Source organism: Garra rufa, chromosome 25 (assembly GCF_049309525.1).
Source record: "Garra rufa chromosome 25, GarRuf1.0, whole genome shotgun sequence".
Lineage (NCBI taxonomy): Eukaryota > Metazoa > Chordata > Actinopteri > Cypriniformes > Cyprinidae > Garra > Garra rufa.
The window spans coordinates 38,277,178-38,302,540 of NC_133385.1; the positions used below are offsets into that span (position 1 = coordinate 38,277,178).

Genomic DNA, 25,363 nt, shown 5'->3' on the forward strand with positions numbered 1-25,363 from the left:
TTGAGCTGGATTGCATTTCCATCTTGTGTCCGTTACACTCTTAAAAATAAAGGTTCTTCACGATGCTAAAGAAGAATCGAAGAACTTTTTTTGTCTAAATGGTTCCATAAAGAACCTTTGACATCTGAAGAACCTTTCTGTTTCACAAAAGGTTCTTTGTGGCAGATTATAAAAAGGTGAGAAAGAGATGGTTTGACTGAAAATGGCTCTTCTATGGCATCGCTGTGAAGAACCTTTTAAAGCACCTTTATTTTTAAGAGTGTATGTCTCTAGTGTCCTCAGATGGAGATCCTCTTAGTTATCCACAAAAATGGAAAACACTACTTGCATATTATATCAGAGGTTCTGTTCATCAAAAGAAGTGTTTCATCCAATCTTACATTGACAGAAAAATCCTAAATGGTTTCTATGACTATGACATAAACTCTTCTTGGGGAGTTCTTATGAGATTTAGGTAGCCAACATAGTAATGATAAAATTGGGTTAATAAGATTAGTGTTCCTGGACCACAATGTGCATCATCATTATATGATATCCCACTAGTAATGTATTACAATAAATAAGTTGGCTTGAGAAACTTAGTTATTATTATTCTGAGACTAGCATTTCTGACTGCTCCTCATCCTAGAGCTTTAACTCTACAAACTCCAAACTCAGCCCAGATCTTTAGACTGATCTGAGTCCAGTTGCTGTATCTTTTCTAAATGATCGGACTTACGGTTTTCCTAAAAATGACGAATAAACTGGGGGAAATCCCATAGACATTGACAATGTTCAAATGAGTCAAAACTATTCAAACTCCAACTGTCAAAACACCCAGAATCCTTTGAGACTCAATTAAACTTCCCTTCTATGTATTTCTAATCCATTCAAGTCAAAGTCACCTTTATTTATATAGCGCTTTCAACAATTCAGATTGTGTCAAAGCAACTGCACACTATTTAAACAGCACAATAGTGTGTAAGTAACGCATTATTGTAAACAGTCAATTTTAAGTTAAAGGCAGTTCATCAATGAATTCAGTGATATCATCATCCAGTTCAGTTCAAATAGTATACGATATCGCTGGAAAGTGTCCCCAACTAAGCAAGCCAGAGGCGACAGCGGCAAGGAACAAACTCCACAGGTGACAGAAATGGAGAAAAAAACCTTGGGAGAAACCAGGCTCAGTCGGGGGACCAGTTCTCCTCTGGCCAGACGAAACCAGCAGTTTGTACCAATGTCAGATTGTTGAGAACTCATCAGGTTCCTGTGGTGTAGTACCGATGGCCGTCTAGGTTGGCGAGGTCTTTAGTGATGATCCGTCTCTGGAGCTCATCTGGTTGACATCCATGGCTATTGAAGTCATCTCCAGGTGGTGATCCATGATCTAAGCTGGGTACGGACTGGATCCGGGGGACTGCAGTGACCATCTGATCCGGATACAGGCTGGGTCTGGTGGCTACGGTGACCTCGGAATAAGAATGAAACAGACTAATATTAGCGTAGATGCCATTCTTTTTACGATGCAACGAGTGCATCAGGTGTTATGGGAGGTGTTTTCGGTTCCGGTTGACCTAATTAATGCAGCCTAACAATCCTTTAACGGATTTGAATTATAGGAATGTGTTAATGTTTTATGTGTAAGCCAGGTTAAAGAGATGTGTCTTTAATCTAGATTTAAACTGACAGAGTGTGTCTGCCTCCCGAACAGTGTTAGCTAGATTGTTCCAGAGTTTAGCCGCAAGATAAGAAAATGATCTGCCGCCTGCAGTTGATTTTGATATTCTAGATATTATCAAATTGCCAGAGAATGCAGCGGACGCGAGGGACTATAATGCGATAGAAGCTCGCTCAAGTACTGAGGAGCTAAACCATTGAGGGCTTTATAAGTAATTAGCAAGATTTTAAAATCTATACAATGTTTAATAGGGAGCCAGTGCAGTGTTGACAGAACCGGGCTAATATGGTCATACTTTCTGGTTCTAGTAAGAACTCTAGCTGCTGCATTTTGGACCAGCTGGAGTTTGTTTATTAAGCGTGCAGAACAACCACCCAATAAAGCATTACAATAATCTATCCTTGAGGTCATGAACACATGAATTAATGTTTCAGCATTTGACATTGATAGCATAGGTCGTAATTTCGATATATTTTTAAGATGGAAAAATGCAGTTTTGCAAATGCTAGAAATGTGGCTTTCAAAGGAGAGATTGCTATCGAATAGGACGCCTAGGTTCCTAACTGATGATGACGAATTTACAGAGCAGCCATCTAGTATTAGACTGTGTTTTAGGTCATTACTTGTCGAGGTTTTAGGTCCAATAATTAACACCTCTGTTTTTTCAGAATTTAACAGTAAGAAGTTATTCGCCATCCAGTTTTTAATATCAGCTATGCATTCTGTTAGTTTTTCAAATTGGTATGTTTCGCCGGGCCGTGAAGAAATATAGAGCTGAGTTTCATCAGCATAACAATGAAAGTTAACACCATGTTTCCTGATGATATCTCCCAAGGTTAACATGTAAAGCGTAAAAAGTAATGGCCCTATAGTACTGAGCCTTGAGGTACTCCATACTGCACTTGCGATCTAAATGATACCTCTTCATTTATTGCCACAAACTGATGACGGTCAGATAAGTACGATTCGAACCAAGCCAGTGCACTACCATTAATGCCTACATAATTTTCAAGTCTATTTAAAAGAATGTTGTGGTCAATAGTATCAAATGCAGCACTAAGATCCAGTAGCACTAATAGAGAGATACAATCACGATCGGTTGACAAGAGCAGGTCATTTGTAAATCTAATAAGAGCAGTCTCAGTACTATGATATGGTCTAAAACCTGACTGGAAATCCTCACAGATACCATTTTTCTCTAAGAAGGAGCATAATTGTGAGGATACTACCTTTTCTAGTATTTTTGACAGAAAAGGGAGATTCGAAATTGGTCTGTAGTTAATTAATTCATTGGGGTCAAGTTGTGTTTTTTTAATGAGTGGCTTAATAACAGCCAGTTTGAAGGTTTTGGGGACATATCCTAATGATAGTGACGAATTAATAATATTCAGAAGAGGATCTATGACTTCTGGAAGTACCTCCTTTAGTAGCTTAGATGGAATAGGGTCTAACATACATGTTGTGGGTTTAGATGATTTAACAATTTTATACAATTCTTCCTCTCCTATAATAGAGAATGAGTGGAATTGTTCCTCAGGAGATCTACAACGCATTATCTGATGCAATACTGTAGCGGGCGGCTGTATGGTTACAATTTTATCTCTAATAGTGTCTATCTTGGAGGTAAAGTACTTCATAAAGTCATCACTGCTGTGCTGTTGGGAAATGTCTAAACCTGTTGCTGCTATATTTTTCATTAATTTAACCACAGTATTGAACAAATACCTAGGGTTATGTTTGTTTTCTTCTAAGAGAGACGAAAAGTAATCCGATCTGGCAGTTTTTAATGCTTTTCTATAAGATAAGTTGCATTCACACCAAGCAGTACGAAAAACCTCTAGTTTTGTTTTCCTCCAGCTGCATTCCATTTTTCGTGCTTTTCTCTTTAGGGCGCGAGTGTGATCGTTATACCACGGTGTTACACTGTTTTTCTTAATCTTTTTTTAAGCGCACTGGAGCAACTGTATCTAAAGTGCTAGAAAAGAGAGATTCCATAGTTTCTATTACATCATCAAGTTTTACTGAGCTATTGGATATGCTGAGGAATTCAGATAATTCAGGAAGATTACTTACAAAGCAGTCTTTTGTAGTAGAAGTGATGGTTCTACTGTACTTGTAGCAAGGAGTTGAATTTACAGTTTTAGCTATCTGGAGTATACAAGAGACTAGATAATGATCTGAGATATCATCGCTTTGCTGCAGAATTTCAACGCCATTAACATCAATTCCATGTGACAGTATTAAATCTAGAGTATGATTTCGGCAATGAGTAGGACCTGACACATGTTGTTTAACCCCGATAGAGTTCAAAATATCTATAAATGCTGTTCCTAATGCATCTTTTTCATTATCAACATGGATGTTAAAATCACCCACTATTAAGACTTTATCTGCGGCCAACACTAACTCGGATAGAAAATCAGCAAATTCCTTAATAAAGTCTGTATGGTGCCTTGGTGGCCTGTATACAGTAGCCAGTACAAACGTCACGGCGGATTTATCATTAGCACTTGTTTCTCTGGATAATGCTATATGAAGCACCATAACTTCAAACGAGTTATATTTGAAGCCCGTTCTCTGAGAGACATTGAGAATATTGCTATAAACAGTAGAAACACCTCCCCCTTTACCTTTCAGACGCGGTTCATGTTTATAACAGTAATCTTGGGGGGTGGACTCGTTTAAAATAATGTAATCGTCTGGTTTTAGCCAGGTTTCTGTCAAACAGAGCACATCTAGCTTATGATCAGTGATCATATCATTTACAAAAAGTGCTTTCGTAGAAAAGGACCTGATATTCAATAGGCCAAGCTTTATCAATTGTTTCTGTATTATATATATTTTTTATTTGTTGAACATCAATTAAATTGTTAGTCTTGATTTGGTTCAGGCGTTTTTTGTATTTTCTAGCTCGGGGGACAGACACAGTCTCTATAGTGTGATATCTAGGTGAAAGGGTCTCTATGTGCTGAGAATTAACTGATTTCTGTGACGTGAGGCGGCTAGCAGACGGTCGGTTTAGCCAGTCTGTCTGCTTCCATTCATGCTAGCAACATGCTATCTATCTAGCTGTCTCTATCTATCAAAATTAAGCTTGTAAAACTACTTTAAACTATTTCAGACTGAAAACCCTCAAACTTAAAACTTCTAAAACTTGGAAATCTTTTTCAAACTTTCAAAGCTTGTCTTGACAAACCTTTTTTATCTTGTTTAATCTTGAAGCCATGAAAGTATGATCTTATATGTTCGAGAAACAGACAGCATGTTTCATAACTTAGGTTTTTATGTTAATCAGAGACATTACAGTAAAAAAGAGAGTTTTAAAACTCCTGCACAAAGAATGCGATGGATAATTATTAGTTTCTTACCATTTACTGGTACACTCTTAAAAATAAAGGTGTTTCAAAAGGTACTTCACAGCGATGCCATAGAAGAGTTTTGGTTCCACAAAGAATCATTTTTTCAAACCATCTCTTTCTTACCTTTTTATAATCTGAAGAACATTTACTTGCCACAAAGAACCTTCTGTGAAACAGAAAGGTTCTTTATGGAACCGTTAGATATAAAAGGTTCTTCTATGGCATTGTGAAGCACCTTTATTTTTAAGAGTGTAAGTGCTGCCAAAATGCCTAATGGTTTTTAAATTGTTTTATAAACGAGCAGGCTTTTTTTATTGTTGCCCAAGTGGAAGTTAGTGAGGACAATGATATGTTGCGTTTAGAATATCTTAAAGGAATAGTTAAAATAGTTAACATTTACTCCATTGCTCGTATGATTGTCATTCTTCTGTGGAACACAAAAGCAGAAGGTTTGAAAAGCATCATACAAACGTCTTTGAATTAATGCATTACAGTTCCAACTTAAATTATTTCAGTTTTTCATAGCAATAGAAACAGAAAACTGGCCAAGCACCTCAGGTAATATGTTTATTTATTCTGAAATCACTATGGAATATCTATGGAAAGCACTTTCTCATTTGCACACAGAAAGTCACCACTGCTCTCTACTAAAAATGTTATACAACATAAGGAATAATTGACGGTGGTATTTTGTTTTGCAAAGCAGTATTAATTTTTTTATTATTCTATGGTTCAGTGTCAGTAAAAATCATTGAACATTTTATTTATCTCAAATTTTTGACTGAAAACATAATTTTAATGTCATGGACTTTCCAGGCTTTTCTGATCCTTCAAATCTTTATCTCAGGAAACCAAAGCTGCATAACCAGAGACATTCCCTTTCGATTTCAACTCACTTGGCATTGTGTCTGATCACACCTGTCCTTCTACTCTGTTGTGGTGGAGGAAGTAAAGAAGGCAAGCATGGTAAATCTCTGTGGTGGCACATCCAAGTCAGACACATAAACACTTCAAAAGATTGGATGTTGGTAAAAGAACTTCAACCAGCAGTCATGGTTAATGCTTTTGTAGGGTTAAAGGTGTAAGATAAAAAGACACACCAAGAAACAATATGTAAATACACTCTTAAAAATAAAGGTGCTTCACGATGCCATAGAAGAACCTTTTTGGTCTGAATGGTTCCATAAAGAACCTTTAACAATCGAAGAAGCTTTCTGTTTCAGAAAAGGTTCTTTGTGGCGAAAGAAGGTTCTTCAGATTAGAAAAAGGTAAGAAAGAGATTGTTCTTTAAAGAACCTTTAACATTTGAAGAAGCTTTCTGTTTCAGAAAAGGTTCTGAAGGTTCTTCAGATTATATAAACCTAAGAAAAGATGGTTCTTTAAAGAAACTTTGACTGAATTATTCTTTGTGGAACCAAAAATGGTTCTTCTATGGCATTGCTGTGAAGAACCTTTAAAAGTGTAGGTGCGATGCTATAGGAACTTCAGGATTGGTTAGAGAAAGGAGTGAAATGCAATAGAAACAAAAAACATATATTATAGATCATTTTAATTCTCATGCAATTTTGAATAATAAAAATCACATTACTGTGCAAAGTTAAATGATTAGACTCATCAGGTTGTCTTGTAGGCAAGTTAGACAAATAAATAAAGAACATGCTTCTGTTTTTTTTTTTTTTTTGTCTTGTTTAACAACTGATTACTATTTGATTTAATTTCTAAACATTTAAAGGAACAAAATAATGACAGAACAGACAAAAATCAATAAAATGTATAAAATCAAGCAAATTATATATGAACAAATCCCTCAGTAAAAACCAGCAGGATATAGACAGGAATAAAAATGTCAAGTTTGGTGTGTGTAAGTGCTGCTGAAGTGGAGATTTATGGCTCAGTCTAGGAGAAAAAACTCATTTTGAGAAAACGGCCTTTAAAAATATGCATTATAATTGAAATCTATTGACACAAATAGATAAAGTGCTATAAAAGAAACACTTAACAGTGTCTTTTGGGTGTTTCCTTTTCACTAGTCTGAAAAAACACTTCATGAAAAACCAAAAAGCAACCTTGAAAAAGCGTTTTTGCCTGCTGTGTCTTTTTAATATCAACACCATTTAATAAAGATTCACTGGTGCTTTGCAAAAGTCTCAGAAAACCTGCTGGCATTGTAACACTTTACAATAAGATGCATTTGTCATCATTAGCTAATGTATTAACTAACAAACAGTGGACAATGCATTTATTGTTTTAATAATGCATTTAGTATGCTGAAATTAACATTAACTAAAAATGCTGTATAAGTATTGTTCATTCTTAGTTCATGTCAACCAATGAACCTTATTGTAAAGTGTAATAAAAATTCAGTAGATGTTATTAAATATCCTTCACTGTTTATCAATTGTGAAAATGTTAGAATATAATTTTAACTCAAAATCGATTTATTTTTATATTTAACATTTTATAGCTGTTTGTGGGAGGAATAATTATGTTTGTACGGTATATAAGAAACCAACATAAAAGAGCCTGTCTATGAAAACCTGATAACTGAAAGGGAACTTTATTAACCTCAAAGTCACATATGCTACCAACTTTTTCAATAATTTATGTATAATAAAATGTTTAATCCAGTTCAACTAAAATTGTATTAGAAGTAACAAAATCAAGCACATTCACATGTTTTTACATATGAAATTAAAAAAATTTCATTTGTTTTAGGAAAAAAAATTGCAATCAGGATAGACTAAACAAGTCTCTCAGTTTTGGACAAAAGAATCTTTGAGTGACAAATCCCTCATGAGACACGTATCAATTATTATTATTATTTTTTTTCAGCATTAGGAGTTGGAAATTTGATTGCACCCTGTCTGACTGATTTTTACAGATAATAATACCTAGATAAGTTACTTCCTCCCTAACTGAAATACATTCAAATTCAGTTTGATGCCAAGGAATGCCATTGTCTTTTAGTGGAAAACTAGAGGTTGAATTAGAGGTAAGGCTAAAGCTTCAGAAAGGATATTAAGACACTCTATCATCAGCAAGCTAATACCTTTTCTTTTCTCTGTCCCTAATAATGATGCCTTTAAAGGTGTCTTTGCTTATATGTAAAAGTAAAACCATCATTTGCATGACCAGAAGAAATAAAAATGGAGGGTTCGTATTGTTTAAAGTAATGACCAAAAGCAAAAAGATCTAATAAAAAAATGTTTTTTGTATAAATAGAATGTAACAATACTAATCAATTAAATCTAAGATTTGTCCATGCTATTGAATGAGAGTCAGACACTAATGTATGGAAGACATTTTCTGCCAATTTTAAATAAATATGAATAAAATTAAATAAATAAATAAATAAAACATTCCTTAAGACATATTTAAATGTTGCACCAGAAAAAAAACATCATCCATGAAATGTAACAATTCATCATTCGCTTTGTTATTAATTTGCATTAGAGACTTTTTCAAAGCTTCCATTTCTGGTAAAAATTTAGCAAATTATTGTTTATGAATATAATGATTGTATATAATATTTAACTTGCAAAATGTAAAAGTTAATGACATAATCATTTTACTTTTGCGTGAATAAGTGCAAATAACATCTTTTAAAGATAGCATATAATAAACATTTCTTTGCAGAAATAGAAAGGCACTAACATCAGATCAAAAACTAAGAGACGAATCACAATTTGTCTTCCACATGTGTTACAGAAGTATTGTCAATGTCCATGAGTTTAGAAAGAGCTACTTTACATGGGTAAATTGTGTGAAGTATTTTGAAATGCACCTCTTTAACTTTATTCAAAATACAACATTTGTAAGGATTTGACCTGGTCTTTTTCCAATTAATATTAGACATTTTTGCATTCCAAAAGAATTTGCCTCTAGTGGAGATTTTATGTTTTGATTGCAAAATTTGTCTAATTTTTTTTATTATTACAAGAGGAACAAAATATTTCGATACCATTAACTTTTAATTCTAGAAATATCCTTTTGTTGCTTCCAAAAGAGAGGTGATTACTTATTAGTTGTCTCAACCCATTTGAAATAGCATTTTGTGCGGAGAAAAGTTGTGAAGAAAACAAATTTTCCAAGCCAATAATACTTACTGGTGAAATTTAGATAACTTAATAGGTAACTTTCCTGGAAGAAAGTTACATCTAAGAAAGAAGGATAACCCTCCAATATTTTTAAAGATATGTTGTGGGATAAAGAACCACATGGAATTATCATTTTTTTTAGACAATTTCTTAACCAATTAAGTTTAAAAGTATTGTTAAAAAAAAAATCTATCATCTCTAAGCCACCTTCTACTCTTTTGCCTGATATAATGTCCTTTTTTAACTGGTAAGGTTTATTTTTCCATATAAAATCTAAGAAGAATTTATTGATATCTTTGGAAATTTCATCATTAACATACATGGAAGGAGCGGGGTAAACAAATTTAGAGAGGCTCTAAATAGTAAGATCCCTTTGTAGCCAATTATTCAAAATATGCTTAGTTTGAATATTTTTTACTTACCTGTGGTGGGAATGGGCCTCTGTCCGTCGCTCGAGCAATAAGCCCCGCCCCCTGATTAACATAGAATTTGCATACAAGTTGACTTTGAAAACGAAAACGAAAATAAAAGAGCAACTGCATTTTAATTTTCAAATGGTCAGGGAAAATGCATTGTAACAGTGAAAAATCATTTCATTTTCAATTTTGTCACATATTTTGCATACAGCTTTTTATAATGACATTGTGAGTCTGGTTTTCATCCTTGGAAATTGATAACTGGAGACCGATCACTCTCTTGAATACAGATTACAAATTGATTGCATTAGTATATGCTAGAAGGGTAAAATCAGGACTAGATCAAATTATTAATGAATCTCAAACAGGCTTTATGAAAAATAGACATATTAGGAACAATATCCGTCTTGTTTTTGACCTGTTAGACCAGTGGTTCTCAACCCGCGGCCCGCGGGCCGCATGCGGCCCGTCACAAATGCAAATGCGGCCCGCGATGCTGACCACGTAAAAAAATAAATAAATAAAAAATAAATAAAATAATAATAAATGGTTTTACAATTCATTTTTTAAAATGTATTAAACAAATAAATGTATTAAACAAACTTTGAACAATATTTTTTGTCACAAAATCATTTTGGTGATCATGTTTTCATATATGCGCAGAACTGACGCAACTATGAACTGATGCGATTACACAATTAACCCACACACAAGCGCGCGCTCTGACAGATTTAAAACAGTCATCAATTAACGATCAAAACGGACAAATTTGTTATTAGAGGATGTAACGCGCCGAGTCAGGGTGAAGGGATAGCTCGCCTAACTCACGTTGCAGCAGGAAAATTAACCAAACCGCACTTGGGTCGCATTCCATCTTGAGCTTTATTCTCCTGGCAACGGCGTTACTTATTAAAAGAAGACAACTTAAATGAGCAACAGAAATTAAAAGTAAAACCATCGCACCCGCACACATGCGGTACTCATGGCATATAGCTGCATACTGTGCACAGAACGGAACTCTGCTCTTAAAGGAGCCACAACAATTTCACCCGTTACAAGGAGAAAAAAGATGTGTCATTCTCAGTTGCAGAAATGTGGCGAAACATCTCTGAACAAAACCTCAGATTAAGTTCAAAAGTGCTTTCCATATTTGGATCCACATACATTTGTGAACGCACATTTTCTGCAATTTTCTTTTGAGCCAAATTTCACCAAATTAGTCGGCTCCCCACAACATTAGGTGTCCCATTAATTGTAAGTAGAATTATACTCTCTAATATATGGTTAGTGAGCATTGATGACGTCATTAAATAATATGCGGCCCACGAGACTTGAACTTGGACATAGTGCGGCCCACTGCAAAAAAAGGTTGAGAACCACTGTGTTAGACTATTCTGACCAGATAGACTCAGGAGCACTTATTTTGTTTTTAGATTTTGTAAAGCCTTCGAAACAATTGAACATGGCTTCTTACCTCATTCTCTGAAAGTTTTTGGGTTTTGGAACAATTTCATTGATACTATAGAAATGTTTTACAAGGATATTAATAGCTCTATTATTTTGAATACGGGAACCTCTAAAAGATTTGGAATCCATCGTGGGGTACGCCAAGGTTGTCCGATTTCCCCTTTTTGTTTTTAATAGTTGCTGAACTTCTCTCTATTCAAATTTTAAACAATCAAAGCATTTTGGGATTAAAAATATTTTATAGAGAAGTCAAAATTTCTCAATTGGCAGGTGACACGGCATTATTTTTGAAAGATAAAAATCAAGTAAAAACAGCACTGGATTGTATTTCCAAATTTACTAAATCTTCTGGCCTAAAGCTTAATCTTCATAAATGTGAAATTTTATTCATACACAATTCTTTAGACTTATCTATTGAAAATATACCAGTAAAAGACTCTGTTAAATATCTTGGAATTTGTATTTCTAAAAATAAAATTGTTCGTGAACAGCTGAATTTTATGTCAAAAATTAAGAAAACTAAACATATTTTGAATAATTGGCTACAAAGGGATCTTACCATTTTTGGGAGAGTATTACTGTCCAAAGCAGAGGGCCTTTCTAGATTTGTTTACCCTGCTCTTTCTATGTATGTTAGTGATGAAATTTCCAAAGTTATCAATAAATCCTTTATACAGATTAGATTTTATATGGAAAAATAAACCTTACCAGTTAAAAAAGGACATTGTTTCAGGCAAAAGAGTTGAAGGCTTAGAGATGATAGATTTTTTTGACATCAACAATACTTTTAAACTTAATTGGCTAAGATATTGTGTAAAAAAATAATAATTCAATGTGGGTCTTTATCCTATATATCTTTCAAAAACTCGGAGCGTTATCCTTTCTTCTTAGATGTAACTTTCCTTCAGGAAAGTTACCAATTAAGTTATCTAAATTTCACCAGCAAGTATTATTGGCTTGGAAAATTTGTTTCCATCACAATTTTTCTCCACACAAAATGATTTTATGGAATAACTGTCTCATTACTTCTAGAAATAAATCATTATTATTGCACAGGTGGTTTTGAAAGGAATATTTATTTTGTTATGGATATGTTTTATAAAAGTGTAAACATTTTGTCTTATGAAGACTTCATGCATATTCAAAACTTTCCTAGCCCCTTTAAAGAATGAATTTCAACAAGTGGTTGATACAATTAGTAAATAATCAGCTCTCTTTTGGAAGCAATGAAAAGATATTTCCAGAATTAAAAATTGATGGTATCGAAATATTTTCTTCCTCTTGTAATAATAAAAATATAAGACAAAATATTTTGCAATCAAAACATAAAATCTCCACTAGAGGCAAATTCTTTTGGAATGCAAAAATTGCTGATATTAATTGGAAAACAACCAGGTCAAATCCTTACAAATGTTGTATTTTGAATAAAGTTAAAGAGGTGCATTTCAAAATACTACACAAAATTTACCCATGTAAAGTAGCTCTTTCTAAATTCATGGACATTGATAATACCTGCAGTTTCTGTAACACACATGAGGAAGACTTGTGTCTTTTGTTTCATAATTGTGAATTGTCTCTTAGTTTTTGGTCTGATGTTAGCGCCTTTCTGTTTCTGCAAAGAAATGTTAATTATATGCTTTCTTTAAGTTATCTGTACTTATTCTCATATAGTAAAATTCTCATATAGTATTCTCATAAAAAGTAAAATGATTGAGTACGTTGTTAACTTTTACATTTTGCAAGGCAAATATTATATTCATAAACAGAAATTTGCTAAATGCATACCAAAATGTACTTTATTTTTATCAGAAATGGAAGTTTTGAAAAAGTCTTTAATGCTAATTAATAACAAAAAGAATGACATGTTGTTGCATTTCATGGAGACATTTTTTTCAGGTTATGCTCCCCAATATAACATTTATATATGTAAGGGAAAAGGAAGGCAATTTGAATTATTGTTTAGTTGTTTCTAGGTTTTATTTTAGTTTTTATTTATTTATTTATTTATTTATTTTTCTTTATGGTATTAGTTGATTTTTAATTTTTCCCCCCTCTTATTACATACTGTATTACTGCATACAGATTAAGCTTGTATTTTGTGTATTTGGATTTCTATTTCAATATTTTTGTAATGTCCAATTGTTATTCTTTAATAATAATAATAATAATAATAATAATAATGATAATAATAATAATAATAAAATAGTCTGTTTTTCATTTTCATTTTTAGAATTAAATGTATTTATTTAAAATAGCCAGAAAAAGCCTTCCATACTAACGTCCCGGTTTGCCTACAAAATTACGTAGCACTGCAGCACACTATAATGCTGATATAAAAAGATTTCCAATGTTTAGTTGTTATTAAATAAAATAAAAAAATACTAATGTGTGAGATTTTGTCATTATTACTCCTCCAGCACATCTTTAAAATGATTATTAAGAAAAATATATAATCTGAAAACGTTTTTGCTCTCTCTCTTTATCTTATTTTAAATTAAATGTATATTTATACAGAGATAGTTTACTGGTCCTTTAAGTATTTGAAAGCCGGAAGCGCGGAGCTCAGTCCCAATGTGCAACGCGGGAAGATGGCGGGTGTGCTAGAAAGGAGTTACATAGAGATCTGCGGATTTGAAAGAGAGTCTGTTTTACGATTCAGACAGATCACGCTGAATCTGGGTAACGACTTTTAATCCTAAAGTGTTTTAGAAACGGCGTTTTCAGTCAGATAGGCTAATAAAGGTAATAAACGGTGACTTTAGTGTTGGCAGCTGCAGCGCGTGTGTCTCGAGGCGGCAGACTGTATACAATCATACAGATATCTGTTACTGTTTTCGGAAATTAATATTATTTTTGTTTCCATTTTCTTTCCGGCTTTTTGTTATGTTCCCCTAAAGGGCAAAACAAAAGTCACAATGTGTTGGTAGCACAATATACAGTAGTACAGTATAATGACAGTTTTTTTAGTGTAGTGAATTCATTAAAGCTATAAAATAAGACACGCACAGAAGTAAAAGAATTATAGTGATAAAAATGATCGAAAACACGGGCAAGGACAGAATATAGGTTTTCATAAAGTTCTCATTGCAAATGTTTATGGCAGATTTGTGCTGTATTTTCATCTACATTATTCATTGATTTCATAAATCGCCTGCACGTTTTCGAAACTAATACGAATTGAGTTAAATGCCTCTTGTTGAACAAATATGATGAAAAAAAACACTGCTGCATTATTATAATATCAATATTAAAAAAAAGAAACGTCTAAAAGCAGTATGATTGTTTCAAATAACTTGGTCAATAGCGGGCTTTGTTTTCGAGCATAATGCAGCACATTCAATGCAAAATTGACTCTATATTATGACTTTTCCGCATTTTTTTAGGAATATAGTGAATTCATTAAAGCTATAAAATAAGACGCACATAGAAGTAAGGGAATTATAGTGATAAAAATGACCAAGAAATAGTGGGGTGCCATTCTGTCCAGCTAGGTTTTGGCATTCAAAAGGTGGAAAACATTGGGTGCTCTACATTTGGATGCCCTATAAATTATGGATTTTGTAAATACATTTCCATAATGTTTTTTGGTTATGTTGGATATTCCGCATGTTGTTTGAAGTCTGTGTTTTTGCGTCTGGCAGGTGTTGGGCTTCACTCAGGCGGTGTGAAGTATGCAGACAGCGCTGGTGGATTCTCATATGAGGACAGCGGGAAACTCCTCTCAGTCACCAGCAACAGATTCATTCACTGGTGAGAGCTTATTGCTCATTTAAATTTACATTTGATTTTATTTATTAGGATTAACCCATTGATATGTATCATCTCGTTTTCGAGGGGGTCCCAAAATACATTGTATTACAATCACAACATCATAACATGAAACAAAACAAAAATTAACAATGCATCCATAAACAAGACTAAACACAAACGATAATAAAAAAAGACACCACAAAATACACTGATCAGTGAATCTAATTGCAATTTAAACCAAGAAAATACATTAAAAAGTTACATTAATAATAACATGTATAAACCGAAGCAAAATATAAAAACAAATTTTGCTTAAGCATCTTAAATTATGTAATATGCTTGAATACTTTTCAGCTTCTTTTTTAAAACAGTTGTAACTTACTGTTAAAACTTACTGAAATGTTAAACGTGTTCTATTAAAGAACAATTATTATTTAAAGTACACTTTTAGGTACTTCTTTGATATCACAACAAAAACTAGCAGCAGTAATAAAATAAGAACAAATAAACAATTTACGAGCGTAAACCTATAACGTTACAAGCACTGCATAATGTTCACTGTCTAAAATATATATTAATTTTTGTTGAAGTTGTGTTTTGTTGTTTGATTAATATTAATGACATAGCAGGTATTTATTGCTGCTCTCCCTTTAAGATATAATACATGGATCCAATATATTGTTACCAACAATACAGCAAAACATAAAATGGTTTTGAGATTTTTCCAGACTACCCAGTACCAATTCGGCTAAAATTGGTTTTCTAAGTTTCATTTTTCATGCTCCTAAGCACACATTTGGAAGTTTTGGCAGTAACAAACTTATTCAAATTGCAATTGAAATTGTGTTTGATATCACTGGAAGTTATTTAAATGGAGTGCTGTAATGTACACTTCATAATCACAGCAGTAACAATTTTAATCTTATACAATATGCATGTTTTCTACCCTTGAAGTAATGTTTTTCTAACATAATGGTGTTCTAAATAACTTGGTGTAAATTTATCAATATGAAATCAATTATACTTTAAACACATTTTATACATTCCCAAAATCACTGACTTTCTCTGTTGTGAGAATTAGGTTTGTTTGACTTTCATTCACTTTAGCATGTCTCTTATTTTCTAGGTCCACCTCGGGTGACACAGTTCAGTTTGTTGAGCAGTCGCTGGACACTAATCTCCTGAATAATGCTGTTCGCCTGCGTATCCCAAACTGCCTCTTGCTGCCCGGAGGAGTTTGTATACAAGAGACCCTTAACAACGTCATTATTTTGATGGTCACCAGCCAGTCAGTACATCGCCTGGTGCTGCCGCACCCCAGTCGCATGTACCGCAGTGTAAGTGCCTGGATCTTTGCTTTCATAGGTGGTTCCTGAATGCTACTAAATTAAAATGTTTGTTCTGCAACTTTTGATTTTAATAATGCATTAGTTAATGTTTTATTAACATTAACCAAGATTAATAAAAGCTGTAGAAGTATTTTTGTTTCTAAGTTTATGTGGATACAGTAATTAATCACTAGGGTATCAGCAAGTTCTGGACAACCAGTACTTTTGCAGTGCAGCTGTGCATTGTGAAGCAACTACCAAATCATTTAATAGATTACCTGGCATGATTAACTGGTTAAAATCAGTTAACAGACAACCCATAAATAAGCATGTGATAAAATGCATTAAAAAAGGCATGACAAAAGCCAGATGTTTTTTTTTTTTTGAATAGGTCTTTACTGCTTAAATTTAAATAAAATACTAATGTATAATCCAGTTTATTATTAAATTTAACTTGATTCAAGCCTAACACATCAATTTTAATTTAAGAAGTATCATCTTTTAGTGGTACAGTGGTTTTTTAGAAACTGATACTTTTTTTTCAGGATTTTTAATGAATAAAAAGTACAACATTGATTCAAAATAGAAATCTTTTGTAACAATCTTAGTCTTAAAAAAAAGTGTACTATGACGCTATGGGGAAAAACTCCTGTTTCTCAGAGGACTGAAGCCTTTACAATAATGACCATTGGTTCATGCAGTGAACAGAAAACAACAAAGCCCGCCAGAAGGGGAGGAGCCATTTGGCTATATAAGCGAGTGTTTTGCCACCAGTGTTGCCAGATTGGGTGGGTTTCCACCCAATTGGGCTTCTTTTGATCGGCTTGGACCGGAGAATAACGCATTGGGCGGGTAGACAAAATTTGGGCTGCTTTAAAAAATGAAAAGCCGCCCAATCGTCTGCTTTTTTTCTTCGCTTTCATCATTAGTCATGTTATTTTAATACCTTCGAGCTCAAAGTATCACAGTAATATAATGTGTAGTGCAGTCATCAACTCATTTTTGCTTAACGCAACCCTTACTGGTTTAGTTTAACAGAGACCTGTCAATCAATTTACGTCTTTTACGTAAGTGAGATGTGATGACTTGTGAGTGATGGGGTTTTGGCGCTATAACGGGCAAGATTTTGAATATGCAGCTTATTCATTTATTCATTTTAAGTAATTGCGATGGTAAAGTGGCCTAAATATAAGTTACACGATAAAAAGTCTAAGTGACTCAGATCTCACAATGTGGATTACACGTGGTGAGAGATGAATAGAAGACTTCTAAATATAATTGTAACTGAAATAAGAAAACAATTGAATGAACAGTTAATAAAAAATTACACTGAATATGGGAATGATGAATCAGAAATCTTTTACACCGTCCAGACTACTCTGGTACTATACTTGGCATTGGCTGCTGGACTAAACAACAGTTTGGACACAGTTCTGCATTACGTTCTGAAATGAAATACGTACTCTGTCTGAAGATAACGCACAAGACAAAGGTACGCGCATTATTGTTGGTAATTGTTCTTATTATTTTATTTTTGCTGTTCGATTATCATACAGTATACATCAATGAATAACGCATTTTTGGCTGTCGTGGGTGTGTGCATGAACGTGAATGCCAGCTACATTACATTTGTTTCTCATAACTTTATTGTGCACTTTTTGCACAGAAATTAGCATATTTTTACTGTGGACATTGAAAATGATGCATGTGTTTTTCCAAGGGTTAAAGTCATCGGTTAATTTACACTTTGAAAAGATTTCTGGACATTTTACGCATTTTTCAGACTGTTTTGGTCCATATTCCTGTGAAATTGATTTATATTTATTTTATTTTGTCATTATTCTTTTTTTAAAGAGATAAAAATGGTCCTTATCAACCTTGACATGGCAATAAAATTCTCATTATTTTGGGCTGGTTTTTGTTGAAGTGGGCGGGTTTTGGTGAGCTTTTGGGCTGGAAATCGTCAACCCGATCTGGCAACACTGTTTGCCACAGGAATTAAGGTCAAATCAACTAAAGCGACGACAACAAGTTGTGCAGCATTTTGGCACGGCAAGGAACGCAGTACTCGTTCTGTATCTCAGGGAACCGAGATTATGTTAGAAACCAAATACGTTCCCTTTCAATACTTAACACGTACTGCATCCCGCCTCAGGGGAATGGGCTATGGGGCTGCTGTCAGCAGCTGGGACAGCTCTGAATCCCAAAACTGGTTCCTCCAGAGCGGGGCTACTAGAAGGACCCTGTGTTTGTGTTCCTTGATTTGTCTGATTACCTGAGGGATCAGAGTGATCGGGGGAAAAGCATACTGGAGGAGGTTGTGGCAATTGTGGGCCAATGCATGCTCGTTCTTTGAAAAATAAATTGGGCAGTGAGAGTTGTCTTTTGAGGCACAGAGGTCTACCTCTACCCTGCCAAAGACCAGGCTTACCCTGATACGGAATTTGTGAATTCAGCCAGCACTGAAAGGGGTATCATGTGGAGCAGACCCAATTGCAGTATCGGTGATGCCAAGGCCATGAGGCTTAGCATTTTTCTAAACGTTTTGAGAGGACGAGAGGCTTTGATCTTGAAGGAAGCCGCGAGGGTCCTGTCGCATATCAGCTCGGCCTCTGACTGGGCTAAAACGAGCCAGTCATCAAGGTAATTCAGAATGCAAACTCCCATCTGCCTTAGAGGGGAGAGAGCCGCGTCCATACACTTCGTTAAAGTGATGTAAAAGTTCAGATGCTGAGATGTCTGAATCTAGGAAGTAATAAGTGTAGAAGTCTGAATCGCTCTGAGCTGGTGAAACCCTTTGGCAGTAAATTCATCACCAAAGTCAGCTTGGGTCTGGGCTAGGGTTGGGTCGATAGACGATGCCATCGTCCATGGCCGATAGACATCACGATGCTGAGCCAGGATCGCGATACTCCGCTCCCGCCCCGCCACAGCAGCAACCCGCTCGCGAAAAACACACACTGAATCACACTGTCTAGCCAGATGAAATGCATGCTTTCAATTTCCGCATCTTTACTTATTTTATTATTATTATTATTATGAGGAAACAATAACAAGGAAGTTGTTGATCACAATACAAATACAGTGAACTCCAAACGAATTACACAAACTAGTTTGTTTACATTAATAAATGAGGCATACAAAAACAGCTGAAAAAATTCTAAATAATTTTAGTTAAATTAGATTAAATAAACTACACCAAATATGCCTTTTTATATGGTTTTACCATAACGAACCGAGCTTGGAACTAAAAACGAGAATATATATATTTTTTCCCATCAAAATACAAACGTACAATACAAAGCCTATACATTATAAATAACAGTTTATCATTCAAATGCATTGGGAATATGGAAACACTTGGATTTGTGCCGAATTACAGAGGTACGTGAGCCCAACGCCTGCTATTTTTAGTTTCGCTTTGTTTTGGTTTCTTAACTTTATATACTTTGTTTCATTCCTGTTCTGTTCTGAAAACCGTTACATTTAAATGATTCGTTTTGGAGTCAGGGTAACTAACTTATAGCTATGTTTATAGTGTTTATAATGTTAATACATAGGGGTGTAACGATATGCCTAGGTCACGATATGGTACGTATCACGATATTTTGAACAAAAATTAAAACATGAAACTGAAAATCAAACAACAGATTTTTTTTTTTTTTTAAATTTCAATAACTTTCTTAGTTTTACATACAAGGTCACATTTTAAGGTTTAATAAAAACCTTCTGTATTAAAATTAACAACTGAATAGGTCTGTCTGTCACTGATTTTTTTTTTTTAATTTAACATGATAGTGATAAAATTGTCAAGATGTCAAATTCAAATTTGACAGGGGGAACCGCTATAACTGACGTAACGGTGGAATAATATTTATCTGTCAGGTGCAGTGCAGGTGACAGGCACGGGTATTTGCTCTTTGGACTCAATCCGGTACACGCTGACGCTGATCTCAAACGGTCCCGTTTTGCAAACAGCAAGGTCTCATTTTACTTTACAAAAGCAAAATAAATGAAACGTAATGAAAATAGGCTACTTTATGAGTTATTTGCTATTTGTCATTTTATGGGACAATGACTAGCGTAGTTTTCATATCAGACAGTTTACTAAGTAATTTTACACATAATTGTATTTTTTACCTGCGCAGGCTATACTACACGTATTTTCTGGATTTTTTTCTTTATTTATAGCCTTTCTCCGTATGTTATGGGTCATACAGCTCCCTTATAGCCTATTTTAAATGATCTTTATCATGTTTTCAACACTCCGACATGCGCTTAGTGGAAATGTGCTTTTGGTTGTTAATAAATCTGTGCGGTAACTGCTTAAATCGTGGCTGCTGCTCATAAAACGATTACAATACATATTTGGAGCTTTAAGAAATGTTTGTTCCAATGTGTGACTCGAAAAGCGGGTGAGTCTGAAGCACGAAACGTTTAACATGCACTGTGCCTGTAATAATGTTTTGTCTGTAAAAAAATTTTCTACCGTCGTACTGTCGCGTGACTGTAAAACCAAAATGCTGTCGGACGTGAAGACGGGGTATCTTTAATTTCAGTTTCAGCCGAACTCATGTTGCTCTATTAATATTCAGTTCAAATGATTTCTGCATCTGATTCTGCAATGAAAGCACAAGCAGCGCTGTTGCAGAGAAGGAGACGTCGGCAGCTCAACCAATAGGATTAGACTGTCGTCATATCGTAAATGTATCGTCATCACTCTACGATACATATCGTAACATTTTTGCATCGCGAAATATCGTACCACGAAATATCGTTACATCCCTACACTTAATGAATGGGAAGTTGAATCATTTCACTAGATTCGTTTAAAAACGCACGTTCATTCATAAATGAAACACCGCTGTGTTTGAGTGGAGATGCGCAGCGGCTCAGCTGTGACTTGTTTCAGACTACTTTTGACGACGAAACAGAGCAAAATCAGGCATAGTGTTATAGTCAGACAATGTAAGTCACTTAATAATAACTTCTTGTTTATTTAACTGTTATTTAACTAATTTACAAACTCCCACAACATTTATTCAAAGTTGTCACTCATCTTAGTTTGCAATATTACAAAGCCTATTATAATCACAGCGCTCTCTATAACTTACTGCACGATCCTGTCTACTGTCCTGAGCGTCTTGCACGCTGGCCCCGGTCTATCAGGCAGTCCTTACTGTCGAGCCCTGAATTTGATAGATGTTTGTCCTGTGTTAACATTCATATAAAATAAAACTGTGTACATTTAGGGTTTTGTTTAATTTATTACTGATATATATGTATGTATGTATGTATGTGTGTGTGTGTACATATATATATATATATATATATATATATATATATATATATATATTAGGGTTGGGTCGATAGACGATGCCATCACGATGCTGAGCCGGCATCGCGATCCTCCGCCCCGCCCCCGCAGCGCCCACCCCGCCCCGCCCCCGCCGCAGCAGCAACCCGCTCACGAAAAACACACACTTAATCCCTATATAGCCAAATGAAATGCATGCTTTCAATTTCTGCATCTTTACTTATTATTTTATTATTATTATTATTATGAGGAAATAATAACAAGGAAGTTGTTAGTGATCACAATACAAATTACAGTGAACTCCTAACGAATTACATGAAAGTTCGTTTACATTAATAAATGCGGCATACAGAAACAGCAGAAAAAAATCTAAATAATTTTAATTAAATTAGATTAAATAAACTACACCAAATATGCCCTTTTCATGGTTTTACCATAATGAACAGAGCTTGGAACAAAAACAAGAGTATATCTTTTTTTCCATCGAAATACGAATGTACAATACAAAGCCTAGTATACATTATAAATAACACTTTATCATTCAAATACATTGGGAATATGGAAACACTTGGGTTCGTGCCGAAAAACAGAGGTGCGTGAGCCCAACGCCTGCTATTTTTAGTTTCGCTTTGTTTTAGTTTCTTAACTTTATATATTTTGTTTCATTCCTGTTCTGTTCTAAATACCTCTACATTTAAATCATTCGTTTTGGAGTCAGGGTAACTAACTTATAGCTATGTTTATAGAGTTTATAATGTTAATACATAATATTTCGCTTGATTTGGTATTATTTCTGATATTACCCTTTCTCTCTAAACATTCTGCTGCTCAGTAAATGCGTTTAGAGAGAGTGGGTTAAGCAGTAAGCAAACAATGAGAGCGTTATTGAATTTCTGAAATCTGACTGGTCGAAAATATGTTAAGGACCAACACACATCCTCCAAATGCATCTATATAAACCCGCGCTTGCTCTTGTCTCGTCTGCACGCACGCACTGTCACGATCTAATGCACTTGTTAATGCCGGATCTTTAAAAACAAATACCGGAACGCAAAAATCCAAAATCGGACATTTTCCAGAACAGGATCGGGCTCAAATTAAGCACTGGTGGACACGGTAGGCTACAATTAATTAATTTGTTATGAATAAATTATTTAACAACAACCATCCCTCACCCCCGCCCCCCGCAGACGATCGCGATGTTTCACATTAGATATCGTACGATGCCAAATTGGTCGACATCGCCCAACCCTAATATATATATACATATATACATATACATACATACATACACACATATTAATTGTTGCAGTCCTGTTTGACAAAACACCATCTCGCAGCTGTGTTATTTCAGTGCGGATGTCCTAAAGTTCTATGAATTCCGAACCGCTAAATATAATGACATTATATACTGTATGTATAATCTCTGTATGGCCTAACAGATTGCTCTTTTATAGGATCTGGTCACTGAACTCCAGATGCAGTCCATTTTCACAGACATTGGGAAGCTGAATTTAAACGAACCAGCCCACAGTTATGTGCTCCCGTTTGTGCAAGGAACACAGGCGAGCGCTCCGTCCACGTCGGCCGCCTGGATCAGTCACGAGGGGGAGGCGCTGTTTGCTCTCGCCTCGCCGTCAGGCGGCATTACTGTAGTCACGTTGCCTGCTCATGATCAAGATGGTTTGTGTCTTTACAGTCATCTTTATCTGTCTTAGTCTATATACATTGTTAGTCTGTGGGTCCTTAAAGTGTGAACATTTTTTTGCAAGGTTGTAAAAATTATGAAAGAATATTAAAAATATCTTCATTTGCATTTCGAAGATGATCAGAAGAATTTTTATATTTGACTAAACTAACCCTTTAAGTCTTAACATAATTTGCAGATACATGTGTTTAAAAAAAATCATGCTTCCACTCTCTGTTATAAAGGGACTGTGTCAATTTTGGAGTTGAAACAGAGTTCAATGATGCAGCGTTTGGCTGGATGGATGCCCACTGCTATCAGGTATTTTTTTGTTTTGCTTAAAATGTAGATGTTGACTGAATCACACACAATCCAAGAACTTGGTTTAACAGAGCATCCGTTCACAGGGGAGATCAGAGCATTTCCGATCTGGCCATCAGTCTGGCTGTCCACCAGCTGGAGGATGACACTTTCATATTCGCGCTGTGTCAAGATCATAAGCTGCGTATGTGGTCGTTTAAGGTCAGTACGGCTCCTGCGGAGCACGATGCGTATACAAATAATTTCATTTCTATAACTGTATGCCATTCACAATGATGTATTTCTCTTTTAGCTTCAGATGTGTCTGTTGGTGACCGATATGTTGGAGTATTTGCCCGTGGGTCGTGGGGAGGTGAAGGCTTCTCCAGCACAGGCTCATAAGCTCCGTCTCTTCTTCTCCTCATCCACCGGCCTGTGTCTCGCCATCTACCTTGCAGTACCCAAAAGCAGTCAGTTCAGTGTGTTGCAGCTGGTGGCCACTGAGAACAATCGCTACAGCTTGGATCACATCTCAACACTGTTTTCAACACAGGTGGAGAGCAATACATCATATGATCATAAGATAACTGTTGGAAGTATACTCACAAGTATATGTGTTTGTGTGGAACAGGAGACACTAGTGGATTTTGTCCTGACGGCAACTGATATTTGGGCTGTTTGGCTGGACAATGACAACCAGACTGTGGTGAAATACATCAGCTTTGAGCAGTGAGTATTTTTAGTTTATTTATTTATTATATGATTCTGGAAGTCTAGACAAAAATATGACAAGCCTGGTAACCTATGTTGTAATGTTGTTGCTGTTTTGTTGTTTGTGTAATGCAGGGATTCATATGTCATTTGAAAGGTCTCATCGAGTAAGATAAAACAAGTATAATGGTTTGGGGCTTTGACTAAGTTTAAGTGAGACATTACTTCAAATTCAAAACAACAAATTCAAAACTGCAAAGGGCTAAGAGAAGGACTACCTTGGTTCCAAATCACCACAAAATTAATAAAAAAAATTCTCCTATCTTATTTCTTTCATGGGATATTGAACGTCAAAAAGAATGATACAAAAAATTTCCCTTGGCCACACAGTTTTTTTGTCAATTTTGTCACATATTTTTCAACATGAGAATATTCAAATGCAAATATTTTCCCCCTAACAAATATAAAAAGAATTCTATTAAACGATACCTACCTTGAAACTGTCGTTGCTACGGTCTTGGAGTTATGAGTCATTATTTTTGTTTATGACACTCAGAAAACAACAGTTTTTGAAATTCATTCTGAGAGTCAAGAGCCAAACAAAAAGACCTATTTTGTTACAAAACACTGTAACTTTTAGATAAATTATGCTATCACCAAAAAATTTAACACAGATACAGCTAACATGCTTGGGAATATCATAAAAAAATCCTCAAATCTTATTTATGTCCTGAGATATTCAATGTTAAATAAGAGATGAAAAATATCTCTCGAGCACTCAAATCTTTCTTACATATTTTCCAGCAGTTTCTCAGCAGAAAAATTACCAAATGATTTTTTTTTTCCCCCTTTGAAAGTACGAAAAGTTTTTTATCAAACGATACCAACCTTTTGACTCTCCTTGCTACAGTCTATGAGTTATGCATCATTATTTTTGTGTATTTACACTTTCAGGGAGGCAAAAATGCCCTCAGGTCTTAGAGGTTTGAAGGGTTAGTTCCCCTAAATATTAATATTCTGTCATAATTACTCACCTTTATGTTGTAACAAACCCGTAAGACCTTTGTTCATCTTTAGAACATATGCCGCTAGGGTGATGCAGAGGAGAGGATTTGTTGAATAAAGTTGTTATTTGTGTTTTCAATGATAAATTGTTTTACTGATTAGGGCTGGACCAGAATATTTGATTATTCGAATATTCGTTCGGTGGGTTGGCATTCGATTTTAAATTGTGAGATTCAAATATTCGTTTTTTTTTTTTAAATATTCGT

General features: G+C 34.8%; 1 protein-coding gene across 1 annotated transcript in view; it reads left to right on the plus strand.

Moving 5' to 3' along the window:
- Positions 1-13,584: 13,584 nt before the first annotated feature.
- The window catches only part of nup160 (nucleoporin 160), a 32,548-nt gene continuing 20,769 nt past the window's right edge, over positions 13,585-25,363 (plus strand). The window contains exons 1-8 of the mRNA XM_073831690.1: positions 13,585-13,678; positions 14,641-14,749; positions 15,876-16,086; positions 22,852-23,077; positions 23,327-23,402; positions 23,489-23,603; positions 23,695-23,934; positions 24,013-24,110. Coding sequence (XP_073687791.1) covers positions 13,588-13,678; positions 14,641-14,749; positions 15,876-16,086; positions 22,852-23,077; positions 23,327-23,402; positions 23,489-23,603; positions 23,695-23,934; positions 24,013-24,110 — 1,166 coding nt within the window. The 5' untranslated portion in view covers positions 13,585-13,587. The remainder of the gene's footprint in view (positions 13,679-14,640; positions 14,750-15,875; positions 16,087-22,851; positions 23,078-23,326; positions 23,403-23,488; positions 23,604-23,694; positions 23,935-24,012; positions 24,111-25,363) is intronic.